At 38.0% G+C, this 18,239-nt stretch overlaps 1 protein-coding gene across 1 annotated transcript in view; it reads left to right on the forward strand.

Annotated features, from left to right (window-relative positions):
* LOC124555618 (heat shock 70 kDa protein 14-like) overlaps positions 1 to 18,239 on the forward strand; it is a 147,623-nt gene that overhangs the window by 86,598 nt on the left and 42,786 nt on the right. Inside the window, exon 5 of the mRNA XM_047129587.1 lies at positions 9,301 to 9,462. Within this exon, the coding sequence (XP_046985543.1) occupies positions 9,301 to 9,462 (162 nt within the window). The remainder of the gene's footprint in view (positions 1 to 9,300; positions 9,463 to 18,239) is intronic.

An 18,239-nucleotide genomic window follows, 5' to 3' on the forward strand; every position in this document is an offset into this window, starting at 1 on the left:
AATGATCACTCACTTCAGATATCATTCGAATAGTAAAAGTGGCAGCACAAAGTCTTTGAACAAGATCCTGAACTTGGCTTTTCCACAACCGTTTACCATCTATCTGAACACCTAGAAATTTGAACTTTACAGTTCCACTAATCATATGCCCATTCTTTGCAATTAAAATGTCAGGTTTTGTTGAATTGTGTGCAAGAAACTAAAAACTTAGTCTTACTGTAATTTAGCATTAGTTTATTTTCTACAAGCCACAAACTTAGGTCATGAACTGCACTATTTGAATCCGAGCCAATGTTGCACACAACATCCTTTACAACCAAGATATTCATCATACAGAAATATTCTGTAAGGATATCTGGTGGTCATCCTCAAACTTCATGAAGACAATTGTTTAAAAATTTTGGCATCCTAACAACCTCTCTTATGAAGTTTGTTGTGAGGCATCAGGCACAATTTAAAAATAGTAGTATTGTTTGTAAGTCTAACACTTGGAACAAAAATTGCCTCCACTATTCACAACTTAACTTACTCAGCTGTAAAAATATTTGAAAACATCACCTACAAATTAAGGGTGCAGGCACATAATAAAAGTTTTAAAAGCAACTGAAATAATTTCTGTTTGACAACTCCTCCTACTCGATGGATTAATTTATATAAAGTTAGTATCTGTATGTTGTTGGGTTCTACTTCCCTAATTTTGTTCTAGACTAACACAGCAATATATTCAGTAATATTACGTCTACCAGATTTGATCAAGTCCGTGTAATTTTTTTTTTTAATAAAAAGTCTTGATAATTTAAAATGAAGCAGATTTTAGCCACCAAATATTAAAATGAAGAGGTAACTTGATACATTATTAATGAAATGAGCATAAAGTCTCTGGTATCTATCTTGGGATAACTAAAAACCTGTAACTTTGACTACTTCCAGAATTCACTGAACATACACTCACTCGAACAGAAACAACTACTGAAATTCACCAAAACAGGTAACACAGGTAAGCAAGTTCCCAAAATGTCTCCTTAATACCTCGGTATGACAAGCTGTAAGATGTAAACAAACTCTAGTCAACACATATCTGTCAGATTTAAAGCTCTCATGCTTTCTTTAGCACTGCTCATGCTCATGCTTATGCTCGCTTTACCAATAATACCACAACAATGATAAGGAAACAGATCAGCCACTCGCATTAGTATGGAGTTTATATTGTTTTCTAGATCTTTCCTCCATGTTGAATCTCCACTGCTTTCTTGATAAATGAATCCCAGTAACACAAGGTGTGTGCCAGGATTTCAGTGTTGTCAAATAATAATTTGTGTGTGTTGGTAACACCATGCTTTGCAATGAATGGTTTCTCACAACGTCTTAGTTATACATTTTGGAGTGTTTCTTGCACTGTTCATTAATAATGTGATTACACTGTTGTAATAATTCACACCAAACTCACATGATATATTGTAAACCACATGCCTCAAAGACCTAGGACATCTTACTAGGTACAATCCATATTTTTAGAAACTGGATTAAAGATGGGTTATTTTTCAGTATAGTTTTCACTTCACCTCTCAGTTCGGTGAGATGACTTTACTTTCCAGACTTAGGACTTTGTCAATCTCAGTTTATAAGATACACATCAAATTAATTTGGTCAAGATTTCAATATTATATTTTTGACTAATTTACAGCAAAAATAACATTAATAAACTTCCAATCTGATAAAGATGTCACACTTTCCAACTAGAGCGTGGGGAAATAGTCGCAGGATCATACGTATTGTTTTCAATAGCTTGTCTTCAAATTGAGAAGCACATTGTGATCAAATTTAGTAATGGCCTGTCAGATAATGATGCACAAAGATCAACATTCAAATTAATTTTATTTTATTTACATGTCAAGTTCCATAGGACCAAATTGAGGAGAGAATCTCCCAGGTCATGGAACATGTCAGTACATGAAATTACAACATAAAAGTAATAATAGATGAAAATAAAATGTATATGAACCCAAAAAAAGTCAATCCATAAATTTAAGTAAATGCAATCTACAATACAACAAGAACTTACCCCAAAATATACCACCATATGATACAAGCAAATAAAAATAAGCAAAGTAGACTAATTTTTGTGTCGAATGATCGCTCGCTTCAGATATTGTTCCAATAGTAAAAATGGCAGCATTAAGTCTTTGAACAAGATCTTAAATGTGGGCTTCCCACGACAGTTTACTATCTATCTGAGTACCTAGAAATTTTAACTGTTCAGTTTCACTAAATATGCCCACTCTGTGAAATTAAAATGTCAGGTTTTGTTGAATTGTGTGTTAGAAACTGTAAAAACTGAGTCTTACTGTGATTTGGAGTTAATTTATTTTCTACAAGCCATGAACTTAGGTCATGAACTGCACTATTTGAAACCAAGCCAATGTTGGACACAACATCCTTTACTACCAAGCTAGTGTCATCAGCAAACAGAAATATTTTAGTTACCCGTAATACTAGAGGGCATGTCATTTATATAAATAAGGAACAGGAGTGGCACCAACACTGATCCCTGGGTCTGCCCCCACTTGACTGTACCCCACTGAGACCCCCACATCACAGCCATTCTCAACATTGTGAATAATAACCTCTTGCTGTCTATTGCTAAAATAAGAGGTGAACCAGTTGTGAGCTACTCCCCGTATTCCGTAATGGTCCAACTTCTGGAGCAGTATTTTGTGATCTACACAATCAAATGCCTTAGTTAATTTAAAATACATGCCTACTACAGTAGTACAAGTTTATATGCCAGCTAGCTCTGCAGATGACGAAGAAATTTAAGAAATGTATGACGAAATAAAAGAAATTATTCAGATAGTGAAGGGAGACGAAAATTTAATAGTCATGGGTGACTGGAATTCGGTAGTAGGAAAAGGGAGAGAAGGAAACGTAGTAGGTAAACATGGATTGGTGCTAAGAAATGAAAGAGGAAGCCGCCTGGTAGAATTTTGCACAGAGCACAACTTAATCATAGCTAACACTTGGTTCAAGAATCATAAAAGAAGGTCGTATACATGGAAGAAGCCTGGAGAAACTGACAGATTTCAGATAGATTATATAATGGTAAGACAGAGATTTAGGAACCAGGTTTTAAATTGTAAGACATTTCCAGGGGCAGATGTGGGCTCTGACCACAATCTATTGGTTATGAACTGTAGATTAAAACTGAAGAAACTGCAAAAAGGTGAGAATTTAAGGAGATGGGACCTGGATAAACTGACTAAACCAGAGGTTGTACAGAGTTTCAGGGAGAGCGTAAGAGAACAAATGGTAGGAATGGGGGAAAGAAATACAGTAGAAGAAGAATGGGTAGCTTTGAGGGATGAAGTAGTGAAGGCAGCAAAGGATCAAGTAGGTAAAAAGACGAGGGCTAGTAGAAGTCCTTGGGTAACAGAAGAAATATTGAATTTAATTGATGAGAGGAGAAAATACAAACATGCAGTAAATGAAGCAGGCAAAAAGGAATACAAACGTCTCAAAAATGAGATCGACAGGAAGTGCAAAATGGCTAAGCAGGGGTGGCTAGAGGATAAATGTAAGGATGTAGAGGCTTATCTCACTAGGGGTAAGATAGATACTGCCTACAGGAAAATTAAAGAGACCTTCGGAGAAAAGAGAACCACTTGTATGAATATTAAGAGCTCAGATGGAAACCCAGTTCTAAGCAAAGAAGGGAAAGCAGAAAGGTGGAAGGAGTATATAGAAGGTCTATACAAGGGCGATGTACTTGAGGATAATATTATGGAAATGGAAGAGGATGTAGATGAAGATCAAATGGGAGATCTGATACTGCATAAAGAGTTGGACAGAGCACTGAAAGACCTAAGTCGAAACAAGGCCCCGGGAGTGGATAACATTCCATTAGAACTACTGACGGCCTTGGGAGAGTCAGTCCTGACAAAACTCTACCATCTGGTGAGCAAGATGTATGAGACAGGCGAAATATCCTCAGACTTCAAGAAGAATATAATAATTCCAATCCCAAAGAAAGCAGGTGTTGACAGATGTGAAAATTACCGAACTATCAGTTTAATAAGTCACGGTTGCAAAATACTAATGCGAATTCTTTACAGACGAATGAAAAATCTAGTAGAAGCCGACCTAGGGGAAGATCAGTTTGGATTCCGTAGAAATATTGGAACACGTGAGGCAATACTGACCCTACGACTTATCTTAGAAGAAAGATTAAGGAAAGGCAAACCTACATTTCTAGCATTTGTAGACTTAGAGAAAGCTTTTGACAATGTTGACTGGAATACTCTCTTTCAAATTCTAAAGGTGGCGGGGGTAAAATTTAGGGAGCGAATGGCTATTCTCAATTTGTACAGAAACCAGATGGCAGTTATAAGAGTTGAGGGGCATGAAAGGGAAGCAGTGGTTGGGAAAGGAGTGAGACAGGGTTGTAGCCTCTCCCCGATGTTATTCAATCTGTATGTTGAGGAAGCAATGAAGGAAACAAAAGAAAAATTTGGAGTAGGTGTTAAAATACATGGAGAAGTAATAAAAACTTTGAGGTTTGCCGATTACATTGTAATTCTGTCACAGACAGCAAAGGACTTGGAAGAGCAGTTGAACGGAATGGATAGTGTCTTGAAAGGAGGATATAAGATGAATATCAACAAAAGCAAAATGAGGATAATGGAATGTTGTCGAATTAAGTTGGGTGATGCTGAGGGTATTACATTAGGAAATGAGACGCTTAAAGTAGTAAAGGAGTTTTGCTATTTGGGGAGCAAAATAACTGATGATGGTCGAAGTAGAGAGGATATAAAATGTAGACTAGCAGTGGCAAGGAATGCATTTCTGAAGAAGAGAAATTTGTTAACATCGAGTATAGATTTAAGTGTCAGGAAGTCGTTTCTGAAAGTATTTGTGTGGAGTGTAGCCATGTATGGAAGTGAAACATGGACAATAAATAGTTTAGACAAGAAGAGAATAGAAGCGTTCGAAATGTGGTGCTACAGAAGAATGCTTATGATTAGATGGGTAGATCACATAACTAATGAGGAGGTGTTGAATAGGATTGGGGAGAAGAGCAGTTTGTGGCACAACTTGACTAGAAGAAGGGATCGGTTGGTAGGACATGTTCTTAGGCATCAAGGGATCACCAATTTAGTATTGGAGGGCAGCGTGGAGGGTAAAAATCGTAGAGGGAGACCAAGAGATGAATACACTAAGCAGATTGACAAGGATGTAGGTTGCAGTAGGTACTGGGAGATGAAGAAGCTTGCACAGGATAGAGTGGCATGGAGAGCTGCATCAAACCAGTGTCAGGACTGAAGACCACAACAACAAGAAGCAACTTCCCCACCCCACAAAGAACTCCTTGAAAAACAGCCAGCTAATCTGTATCCTGGTAAAGGAAGCCCCTGAATTGTCAAATTATTATGTGGTACTCCAATATACCAATAATTCCAGAATCACATCTGTAAGCAGTTCACTAACTTTATCTCTAATACCTTTTATATTTTGATGAAATATGCTAATTCCTTCTCTTCTTGGAAACATGACTTCCTCTGAATACAAGCCTTTAGTTAGAGGGACTTCCTTTTAGCAGGTATACATATCAGCTGTCTTCACTCTAAAATAGGTGCAGCTTCAACATCAACTACTACATGGAATTTTTCCATGAGTGATCCTACCAACACCCACTACACTGTCGTCTACAAGCTTTGCCAGCTTCCCCTTCCCATACCTTCTGAGGTGGAGGCAATGCCTAGTGAAACATGACAGAATAAATTGTCCCTCATAGTTTGGGAATATCAGTACCAGGTTTGTTGTCAATGCTCCCTTCAATTTTTCAAATGCTGTCTAAAAGTTGACTATGGAAATTCCACACCTTTTTTCAACAAATGATTCAATAGCTTAGCAATTTCGGCAAACTCTTCAATGAATTCCCATTAGTAATTACAGAACCATAAAAATGATTGAAATTGCTATGTAGTTTGTGGTGGTAAGAAAGCACATTCTGCAGAAGTTAGGCGTGCGTCAATTTTCACATCTTCCTCTCATTACAGAGTGTTAACTGTGCTGGATTTAGCCTCTTAAAGAATTCCTCTGATCATTGCATGTGCTCTTCCATATCCTTAGAAAATGCAATTATGTTGTTGAGATAAAAAACAGTCTTGATTTTAATCCTCTGAGCACTCCGTCGGATACTAATAGCCTCCGAGATAGCTGGCACATTCTTCAGACCAAATGGCACCCTAAAATATTGATAGTGACTCCAAGGGACAGTAAATGTGGTCTTTGGCCGCTCTTCCAGAACCACTTCCAACAGTGATAACCACTCCTCATACACATTGTGAAGTATTTACATTGACTTAAGTTCTCTCTAATCTCCATTATATTTAGTACAGGATGTCTGTCCATCACCGCTCATGCAGCAAAATCTATGCTTTCTTGTTCCATTCTATGATTTTTTTCAGGACTGTTACAATGGTAGCTGCCCATGGACTGTAACTTGATTCAGTATTGCCCTCAGCCAGCAGTTGATCAATAAATTCTTCCAGTATAGGTTATAGGTGCCTAGGTATCCTGTACGGCTTCTTATACACTAGAGCATTGTTAACCGTTGGTATGGTATGGCGAGTTACCAGTATTGCAGGTAATGATTGACCAGGATTGAACAGGTTGACAAATCATATTAACAAGACTTTCATTGTTGACTTATCTCTTCCCTCCAAATTGTTTTACCTTCTCGCATAATGCAATTGTGTTGATGGTCTGGTTGTGGCAAAGGTCCTCACACGACCTACCCAGATTATACTCGTCCATGATCTCCAAGTTTGCAATCTATAAGGTCAACTTATCAGAGCTAAAATCATCCACACTTTCCAAAACCATACAATCCCCATCTATTTCCTTCACATGTACCAGGCTTCAGTGCACAATATAGTGCAACATGTCCATCTTGTTATTGCATTCCAGTACCTCTGCAACACGCATCATCTGAAGGTCAGTACCCACCCACATTTGTAACACTGAAGTTTTCTGCATTGCTTTTTAACATGGTCCATATGTCCACAGCTGTAGCATTTCACCTTTGTGTAGAAAAAGAAACACACAACCCTTATCTTGTCCTCAGGCCACAATATTGATCTCTTCCACTTGCTTAGCAGCCATAATGGTGGCACCAAAATCCTTCGGGTTTTCCATTGTCGCCCTCCTTGACATGTCTGCTGGAAGTCCTCTTAAAAACACATCTGATTCCTGTTCTCCTCTTCTTGTGGAGTAATTCTGTCTGCTTCTACTTTCTGTGTAAGCTCGTACAAGTTAGCATTGATTTTCCTACTTCTGCCTATGAATGCCTCTACCAACTCGCTTCACTTTTGAGACAACCCATTAAGCTGTTCTCTAAAAAAACTTTGCGATATTCTGCTTCGGCGATAACGTGGTTAGTGGGCCTTCTTAAGCTGCTTAAATGTCTGTGCTTTATCCAGCACTTGATGGTACTGATGTATGCTGCTTGCATCACAACCAACTGTAATTTAGACACATCCAAGGATGTCTTGTCTGACCAACTGCCCAACCTAGTGGCAGCTTCCAGGTCATCACTGAACACTGAGACATCCTCGGTTGCCCTACCCGAAAAAGGAGTTGCTAGATTAGCTGTGACAGGATCCACAGAAGGGATAGGTGAACTAACCAAAGCTTTTGCTTCCACTACATCCACTTGTTTATGCTCATTCTCGCTATTAAAAGTCTCCCTCTCTTTGCAAAGCTTCATTTATCTCCTTTAGCTCGGCAAACTGCCTTGCCAAGAGTTCATCCATTTCCTGGATTGTCATTGTTTCTGTTTTTGGCATTTGTGCGAACTCTTAACACACCACTCTAATGAAAGCATCAACCACAATACACACAGACACGGTTACAAGAACAAACTACACTATTCCTTATGAAGGATAATAGCCCAGTGTTATTCAGAACACTGATGCACTTTGTGGCCATTGCTTCGTCTTGTGCTGCACACAGCTGGCACCACTCACATGCATAGGAAGTCATTCCGAGCCAAATTACAATACTGGCACCTCACTGGTTCTAAGTAACATTCCTTATAATTACCCCTATACAACAGAATCCCAATCCCTGAAAAGGCAGCAGGTCATAGTTATCGGGCAGTGCCATTGGCTGGTGATGACTTCTTTCATTTCTGGTTATTTGGTTTAGTTGGCTCCGGAAGTAACAGTTTAGAATCACAGACAGTCTAGTACCGGCTGTACAGCTGTTCTACATTCTGAGGCTCTGTCTCTTTTGCATTTTATGCTAAGGAAAATTCAGTAACAGGGTGTAATTTTTCAGAACTGTAAAATGCAGATATTTGGTTATGTTATCTATGTAAACCAAAGTGTGTTTGCAGAGACTGTGGTAGATGTTATAGATCTTGATAATGATCTTAAACCTACATAGCAGTGTGAAAAAATACTAATATAATTTAGGTGCAAATCCCCATGTCCTGTATGGGCATCCATTGTTCAGTGTGTTTATGGTGGTGAGGTATATGGATACTTCAGACTTTGATTGAGAGAGAGAGAGAGAGAGAGAGAGAGAGAGAGAGAGAGAGAGAGAGAGAGAGAGAGAGAGAGAGAGCTGCAAAAAGGTACATAATTGAAATGTAATCATCAAATGACTCTCTTAAATTTTTTCAAATTGAGTTGATATAACAAACCAAAATCGGAACTCACTTTCAAGATGAGTGAGGTTCAAATCTCCACCTGGCCATTTTAATTTAAGTTTTCTGTGATTTCCTCTTCTCTCTTCAAAGAAATGCAATAATAATTTGATTCCAGTGCCATGTCGTTCACATCTCCTGATGAGCTAATGTTCTGTTACTAATGTTCTGGGTTGACAAAATGTTAAACTTTTATATTTCTTCCTTTTTATCTGATAAAATAAAGAAACCACATACAGAAATATGTGCATGTGTTATTGTTTCTGCTTGAACTGTGTTATAATGAAATATGTTGTTTTAATGGTGACAGCATCTTTCAAGAACCTAGAGGACAGATGTCATCTGAGAAAATTTATGTATTCTTCTTGTTATTTTGTGTAATCCTTAATTTGCATGGTAGGATGTGGAATCAAACCTGTATACTCCCATATATAAACTAGTCAGTTCTTGTAAATAATTACTGGGTTTAATTTTTTTGTGTTTTTTTTTTTAATCCAGAAATTGAGTAATCATTGTTTAGTATAACATTGTTTGTAATTATATAATTTGTATTTATAAATAATTTGTGAGTAATGATTACATACCTCCTGCAGGATGTGCCTCGTTTATCGCCTGGGGGGAGCTACAATGGATGTTACAGTTGTATTGTGCTGTGCAGGAATGTACACAGTGAAAGGCCATGTGTATAAAGCAAACTTCGGAGGGGACAAGTTCACAGAGATACTGGCCAACTTTTTCGCCGAAATATTTCACGAGTGAGTTCAATTGGTCTGTTATTACAAGATGTCTCTCTTCTTGACACTGTGTTATTGTAATATTGTTGATAATTACCCTATGTATGATTTGTGATCCAAAAGTAATCGAAATTTTTATTTTCCTAAAAGAATCTTTGTTTATTCATAATCATCAGCCTTTTCCGCTTCAAAGTAATCCCCCTCAGATATGATACACTTACGCCAGCACTTTTTCCAATCTTGGAAGTGCTTCTGAAATTCACTTTTCGTTATGATGTTCAGCTCCTTCAGTGATTCTGTTTTTATCTCATCAGTGGTGGCAAAACAACATTCTCTCATTGTTCTCATCGACCTCAGGTATAGGAAGAAGTTGCATTTGGCCATGTTTGGTGAGTATGGTGGCTGAGGCGACATAACGTTTTTAGCTTTTGCCAAAAAATCATGATCAAGCATTGAGATGTGAACGGGAGCATTATCGTGGTGCAATTTCCACGAGTAGTTTTGCCACAGTTCTGGCAGGTTTTTTTTTTTTTTTTTTTTTTTTTTTTTTTTTTTTTAGGACTGCTTCACGCAAACAGCACTTAACTTACAGGTAGTGTTCCTTATTGGCTGTACAACCATAAGACAAGAACTCTTGATGCACTATCCAATTGTCATTGAAGAAAACAGTGAGAAGAACCTTGGCATGTGATCGAGTTTGTTGAATTTTTTTCAGTCCTGGCTCTTCAGGCAGTTTCCATTGGGACGATTGGGCCTTGGTGTTGGTGTCATACCCGTATACCCATGTTTTGTCACCTGTTTTAATCTTATTTAGAAGTTCTGGATTGTTGTCAACTTTGTTCAGCAATTCCTGAGTGAAGTCTAGGTGGCGACGTTTTTGGTCAAAATTCCACGATTTTGGAGCAAACTTTGCTGCTGGTTCACGTTTAATTCCCAAAACACCCAAAAAAAAAAAAAAATAAAATAAAAATAGCTTGGCGTGAGCCAAAGGATATGCTGACATTATCAGCAACATCTCTGATGGTAATTTGGTGGTTTTCCAGAGCCATTTTCTTTACTACTTCCACTTTATAAGTAATGATGTGCTAGGGCATCCAGAACGGTTACTGTCTTTGTCTTCTCAACCCTCTTTGGAATGTTCATACCCCTCATAAATTCTTGTCTTACTCATAGTAGAGTTGCCAAAAGCCACAGTCAGTATTTCAAATTTTCAATTTTTCAATATTTTAGCAATGGCCTTCATTGGAAAAATAGAAACACACACCATTCATTCACGCAAGCAAGCACACCTCACGCACACATGACCACCAACTCCAGCATCTTAGGTCTGACCCCAGCTGCCAGAGTTGGCGGTCAGTAGTTCATGAGGTGTGCTTGCTTGTGTGAATGAATGGAGTGTGTGTCTCTTTTTGCAATGAAGGCTGTTGCTGAAAGCGTATTTGTAAGCATCTTTTAATTGTGCCTGTCTGCAACTAACAGTAAGTAGCAGTCTATCTTTTCCTATGTTGGATATTCCTGCCTGGAGTTTCCATTGTTTAAAATTTAGTGTAAATTCTTTGATCCACCTTTTTCGAAAGTAAAACATTTTCCAGGGACTCTGAAAACACGTATAACCTTTTTGACTGTGAACAATAAAATAAATATTTAAAACAGCTGAAAATCCCAAACATGTATCAGGAACATGTGTATCAACAAGAGAAAAAAAGGAAAGAAATTGAAGATCAGATGTATGAAGCCCACGAAATAAAAAAAATTCCCATTACTTTTTTTATCACACTTTGTATTATGTGTAGTGATGATTGTTGTCCCGCTCCTAGTAGTTGGTCGTTTTGACAATATGTGCAAAATGCACCTGTCTCCTTTGAAAATATAACATTTTACTGTTAATTCTTTTCCAAACACTACAGAAGACTGCCAGTGGTGTATGAAATACAGTAATATTGTTGTTGTTGTTGTGGTCTTCAGTCCTGAGACTGGTTTGATGCAGCTCTCCATGCTACTCTATCCTGTGCAAGCTTCTTAATCTCCCAGTACCTACTGCAGCCTACATCCTTCTGAATCTGTTAAGTGTATTCATCTCTTGGTCTCCCTCTACGATTTTTACCCTCCACACTGCCCTCCAATACTAAATTGGTGATCCCTCGATGTCTCAGAACATGTCCTACCAATTGATCCCTTCTTTTAGTCAAGTTGTGCCACAAGCTCCTCTTCTCCCCAATTCTATTCAATACCTCCTCTTTAGATATGTGATCTACCCATCTAATCTTCAGCATTCTTCTGTAGCACCACATTTCGAAAGCTTCTATTCTCTTCTTGTCTGAACTATTTATCGTCCACGTTTCACTTCCATACATGGCTACACTCCACAAAGTAATATTAAGAACAGTAACTTACGTTTGTTGTGTAAACTGTGTTACTAAACATCTAACCCACTGTTTGGCATATGGTTCATGATTCCAGTTACAGATTGCCTATCTGATGGCTTCCAAGGGCAACAAAAATTTGAATTTCAGTATTTCATTTAATTATTGGCCAAATTTAAAACATTAAAATTGTCATAATTTACTCGTTAAGAGGTATAAATCTTATGTTAAAAGTCGGGCACAGTAATAAGTCTTATAGTTAGAAATGATGTACGTATCTTGAGGCAGCGTAACTCAGGGCGTGCAAGTTGTCCAGGCTATATTCACCCAGAATTTGAGAATGAGAGCACTTAGCAACTTCCAACTAACTTTACACGTAATTTCAAATCTTTTCTAAACTTTTCTCACTTACATGTTTAATGTCAAATATATTTAACACATTAACTCGTTTGTAGAGCAATCATACAGTCTGAAACTGTTTCATACATGAGTGTTAGATTCTTTAAAGAATCTTCACTGAGGTTTACTGTTAATTACTAGGATGTGATCAGAAAATTGGCTATAGCAGTTGCCAATGCTAGTATTGCAAACCCATGCAAGGTTGCATTTATATGGTGAAATGTATTATAATGTAATGGAGAAAAACTGTGTAGCTTTAATACAGGGTGTACATAAAGTCCGGGAATACTTTCAATTATTTATTGCGTAAGAACCAAACATTGTACAGATATCATACATGTCGTCTTGAAGAGAAACCCTGTAGGTTTTTTTCCATGTATACCATGTAGTTTGGTAATTTGCCGATAGTCAGGGCTAGTCGCAAATGTGGCAGGTTTTCTGTGTGTTGGAGTTTGACAAAAACGAGTGTGCTACAGCTGTTCAATGGATGCTTAGAACCAAGTATGGTAAGAAGCCACCAACAAGGAAGGCCATTTAGCACTGGTACAACAAATTCATTAGAATGGGTTGCTTGTGCCCAGAAAAGAGAAGCATGTATGAGAGACTGGGAAGGCAATTTAATCAACCAAGATAGCATAACTCTTGTTACAGATCCTTACCATTTTGAAATGATGGGAAATATTATCTCAGAAAATAACTGGATACGTAACCAAATATTTGCTAAGTAAATGTTGATAAATATAAATTTAAAGATAGAAGGAACCAGGGCATAAACAGTGGAATTATATCTTGATAGCAAAACGGACAGTGTGTGACATAAACTTGAGCCCTGTGCATGATTACCCGTAAACACTATTTCTAAGTTTTTCTTTGGTTTCCTTCACTGCTTGCTCATTGTACCAGTTGAATAACACCAAGGATAGGCTAGAGCCCTGTCTCTTTCCCTTCTCAATCACTTCTTCCCTTTCATGCCCTTCAACCCTTATAATTGCTATTAATCTTTCCTGGTGTTGGCTTCTACCAGTTTTTCCCTTTTGTAAATAATTTCAGTATTTCGCAACCGTGAATTACTATACTGATATTTTGGTAATAGTCACACCTGTCAGCAACTGCTTCCTTTGGAATTGGAATTAGTTATTCTTCTTGAAGTCTGAAGGTATTTTGCCTGTTGTCTCATATATTTTGCACACCAGGGTGCGTAGTTTTGTCATGACTGGTTCTCAAAAGGACATCAGCAGATGTTACTGATAAAAATGTACCTCAGGGGCCTTGTTTTGGCATAGATCTTTTGGTCCTAGGTCAAATTACTCTTGCAGTATCATAGCTCCCATCTCATCTTCATCTACTTCCTTTTCCCCTTTCTATAATATTGCCTTCAACTTAATTTCCCTTGTATAGCTCATCTATATCTTTCTTCCACATTTCTGCTTTCCCCCATTTGCTTGGTACTGGTTCTCCATCTAAGCTCATGATATTCATACAGCTGCTTCTCTTTTTTTCCAAATCCCTCTTAATTTACCCGTAGGCAGTATCATTCCCTTGCAAACATTTGCTCATGTCCTGGTGGAATGTCCGCCTTATAAAAATATCGTAATCTAGTCAGTTACTTTATATTTTAAGATTAAAAAAGAAATATTTATAGATTTTTAATGAATTCTTCTACCAGATTCTGTATTTTCAGTTAAACTTACCCCAAAAATTTAAATCTTAGGATTAGATGTCACTTTCCCAGTGAATGTCATACTAAATATTTTCAGGTTTAGGTCCATACTTGCACATCAGTAACTATTTAAGTAGTATGTTGTAAATAAAAATCTTGATGAAATTTCCATTTCTTAAATTATTTTTATGCCGGGCTTAAAGTAGCACTCATTGATAGCCCACATTACTGAAAGTGCGTTGATATTACTAAGAGTTTGGTAAAAGATATTTTCAGGTTCTGGACCCTACTTACATATTAGTATGTATTTAAAAAGTATGTTGTTGATGCAAGTAAAGAACAAATAATGAATATTTCAGTTTAAAAATTTTTTTTTAGGGCAACTGTCGGGAAAAATGTGTTGGTATTGCTAGAGTTAAACAAATGTCTTCAAGATGATCATGAGTGAAGATTACATAATATTCTGGCCCCACATTTTTGAGCAACGAAGACTTACAAAAGAAAGATGAGTTACCCTAGGACATTATTCCATATGACATTATTGCATTAAAGTATGCAAAATATGTCACCTTACTGATTTGTCTCCCCAAGGTTTACAATGATTCTAAGTGCAAATGCAGCTGAACTAAGCTGTTTTAAGAGTTGCAAAATTAAATCCCTGGAATATATTGCTAGACTTACTAAGTACAACATTCTGCAGTCTTTTGTGTAGCTATGGCATTGATTGGTTGGTTATACCATCAATCCCACCAAACTTCAATTTATCTAAGAGAATGCTGCGATTCACGTAATCAGATGCCTTAGATAAGTTGCAGAAAATACCAGACGGCGCTATTTTATTATTTAGTGCTCGTAAAATTTGGCAAGGGAATATGTAAATGGCATTCTCAGTAGAGCAACTCTTCTGAAACCCAAACTGTGGTTCGTGGACAATATCAGTGCTGCTAAGGTGAGATAATATTCTAGAATACATCACTTTCTCAAACATTTTGGAAAATGGTGTCAGCAGTGAAGCTGGTCGGTAGTTATTGAACTGACATCTCTTTTTATCACCTTTCTTAAAGAGAGGCTTGACAACAGAATATTTCAGTCTCTTTGGAAAAATGAGTTATGTTACTGATACATCACATATTTCAGATAAGACCATGCTTTTTATATTGGAACAAAACTTTATAATATTGTATTGGAAACACTATCTAAACCAGATGAGCTTTTATTTTCAAGAGTATGGATAATTTTCTGAATTTCAGAAGGAGAAGTTGGTAATACATTCATATAATTGAATTTTATGAGAGTTTCAACACACTGCTGTGATTTTCCCCTTTAACTGTTTGTCCCTATACTTTCTACCAATTATTAAATGTACTTACTACCTGTGGCTCATCATTACATCACTGCCATTCAGTTCAGTAGTGGTGATATCCTGTGCCTCGTTGTCCTGTCTCTCGTTTCACTGCATTCCATAAAGCCCCAAGTCTGTTGTCAGACTTACTGATTTCTGACGTGATGTGAAGGTTTCTTGAATTTTTAATAATTTTTCTTAGTAATTTTGAGTAGTTTTGTTGTGTGCAACTACAGCTGGATCAATACTTGTTCTTGCTAATGGGTACATTTTCCTTTTCCTTGAAGATGATATTTTAATCGCTGTAGTGATCCATGGTTTTCATATGGCCATTTAATATTCTTTCTAATTAGCATATATGGAAAGGTATTTTCAAATAATTAAATGAATTTATCATGGAATAGATAAAATTTAATTTAGCATTTGGTTCAGCATAAATTTCATCTCGGGTTATCTCTTGAAAGCTGTTCTTAAAAACATCTGTTGTGGAGGCATTAATTATTCTGATTTCCACTTAAGTGTATCCATACTGTAAGGCACTAGGTAATTTATCCTAACAAACAGTGCATCATGTTCAGAGAGAGCATTTGTTACTGGGTAAACGGTATTTTTCTGGCTTTGAGCTTTAAAACTAATTAGGGTCCTACAGTCTTTATCCATCTGTGTTGGAAAGTTAATTACTGGAATCAAATTGTGTGATCCAAATAAAGTTCCCTATTTTTCCTATCAGGATCCTTTAGAAAATGTGCATTGAAGTCACCACAGACCATTAACTGCTTGCTGCTGCCTGACAGATAGCACAGTAAGGAATCCAGATTCCTTATAAATAGTTTAAAATTTCCTTGTGGGTATCTATATAATTCACAGATACACTTCTCTGTATGCTGATCACTACAAAAACTACTTGCCTTAATGTTTTTGAACTTGTGTTCTGTCTTAATATATGTAACAAATCTTCCTTTTCATATATTATTTCTGCATGAGTAAGCTTCTGGAGTTAATGTTTTATACATAATAATAACAAGGAGCATATTAAGAGTATTAGAAAATAGTCTTGCTGCATATAATGTTAATTTATAGCAGTGCACTTTAGTAGTATCTTAACACACCTTGTGATCACATGGTTTCTTTGTCAATGAAAGTCTCTCTATTGTATAACAGATTTGTTTTCATGACCACTCACACCATTAATCCTCACATAAATCCATATTTTATGATTTTAGTCTCATTTTCCATTTCTTAATAGCTGTACTTTATTTACATGTATCATCTTGAACATGCAAATCTGAATGTCCTCCAGTTTCCCCCGTTCGTGTTCTGTGAAAGCCTACACTCATCTACTTTGTCTTATTTGTTGCTGACAGCCACCTTTACCTGTGCACTCTAATATGCATAACAAGAAGTTACAAGCAGAGGATTTGAACGTAATTTTTAAAATATTAAATGTAAATCACACCATTTCACATAGTTTTACACTAACAATTTTTATCTCTCTTATTCCGTTGTCATTCTATCATTTACAAAATTCAAACGAATAAAGAAATGTGTTGATGAACTGCTATGATAAAAATGTGTCTTTGCTTAGAGTATGAACGTTACAACAGCTACTAGTGATAGTTAGCACTCTAATCGACCTACCATATGTGGCCGATCACTACACACACTCCCCCCTGTGGGCCCAGGGATTACAATAGGCCCGAGGTATTCCTGTCTGTCCTAAGAGGTGACAAAAATGAGTCTCATACGTTTCGGCCTCTATGGGGTGGTCTCCTGTAGGGTTTGACCTCCATTTTTCAAAGTTTTCCCAGAGAGTGAGCCAATTGGGGAAGGGCGCCTTACACGGTTTATCCTGTCCATTGTCTATAGAGATCTTTAGCCCACTTCCTCGCCGTTGCATTGCAGTCCAGCTCATCCTCCATCTCTTGGGCAAGGAACCTTCCTGGATGTGTTTTCCACCATGCACTGTGCAGTGTCGCTTTCTGCACCAACGATGACCATGGACTTCTTTGCACCTCATATCCAGCATGGCAGCCAGTCCGTTGTGGTGGGGCCACCATGTACCCTGTTGGTTGTAGCCCCCTGACAAAACGGGGATGGCTCTGCTGATGCCTGCGCTGTTAACTCCCAACATATGCCAAGGATATGCCTGTCACCCTGGGGCATCAGGACTCCCGGCAATGGCCATCGTGCCAGGTGGCCTTTGCTGTGGCTGGGTTGCGCCCGTGGGGAGGACCCCTGGTCAGAGTGGGTGGCATCGGGGCAGATGATGCGCAATGAAGCGTACCACATCATCACTTGGCAGTGATCAGCCACCAGCAGTCTCTAAGAGTTCCACGTCTCAGTACAATGCAAGAAATTCTGTCCCTAAATCATTCCCCTCCCAGGCCACACCATGGGGAATGCCAGGCTAAGGATGGCAGCGAACCTTATTCACCCCGGTACCTCGTACATATGAGAGCTGATGGGGACTCCTTTGTTTCGATGAAGTCACGGTTTTTTGTAGAGCATTTACAGGACAAGTTTAGGGAGGTGAAGCGCTTGTACAAAATGCGTTCTGGGTCAGTCTTGATAAAAATAGCATCCTCTGCCCAGTCATGGGCTTTACTCACTTGTAAAAAGTTGGGGGATGTTTCTGTTACCATCACACCACATAAGAGCTTAAATATGGTGCAGGGTACTATATTCCACAGAGGCCTTCTTTTACTGTCTGAAGATGAGCTGTGCGCCAATTTAGAGCAGCGAGGTGTACATTTCATCCGGTATGTCCTCCGGGGTCTGAGGGATAATCAGGTTGCCACCGGTGCCTTCATCTTGGCCTTCGAGGGTGATACATTGCCTGAGAAGGTCAAGGTGGTGGTCTACCGCTGTGATGTAAAGCCCTATATCCCTGTCCCGATGCGGTGCTTTAAGTGCTGGAAGTTTGGCCATATGTCTTCCCGCTCTACTTCCAACGTCACATGTTGAGATTATGGATGTCCATCACATCCCAATACTCCATGTGCCCAGCCTCCCATCTGTGTCAATTGGGGTGAGC

Source organism: Schistocerca americana, chromosome X (genome assembly GCF_021461395.2).
Source record: "Schistocerca americana isolate TAMUIC-IGC-003095 chromosome X, iqSchAmer2.1, whole genome shotgun sequence".
Taxonomy (NCBI): Eukaryota; Metazoa; Arthropoda; class Insecta; order Orthoptera; family Acrididae; genus Schistocerca; species Schistocerca americana.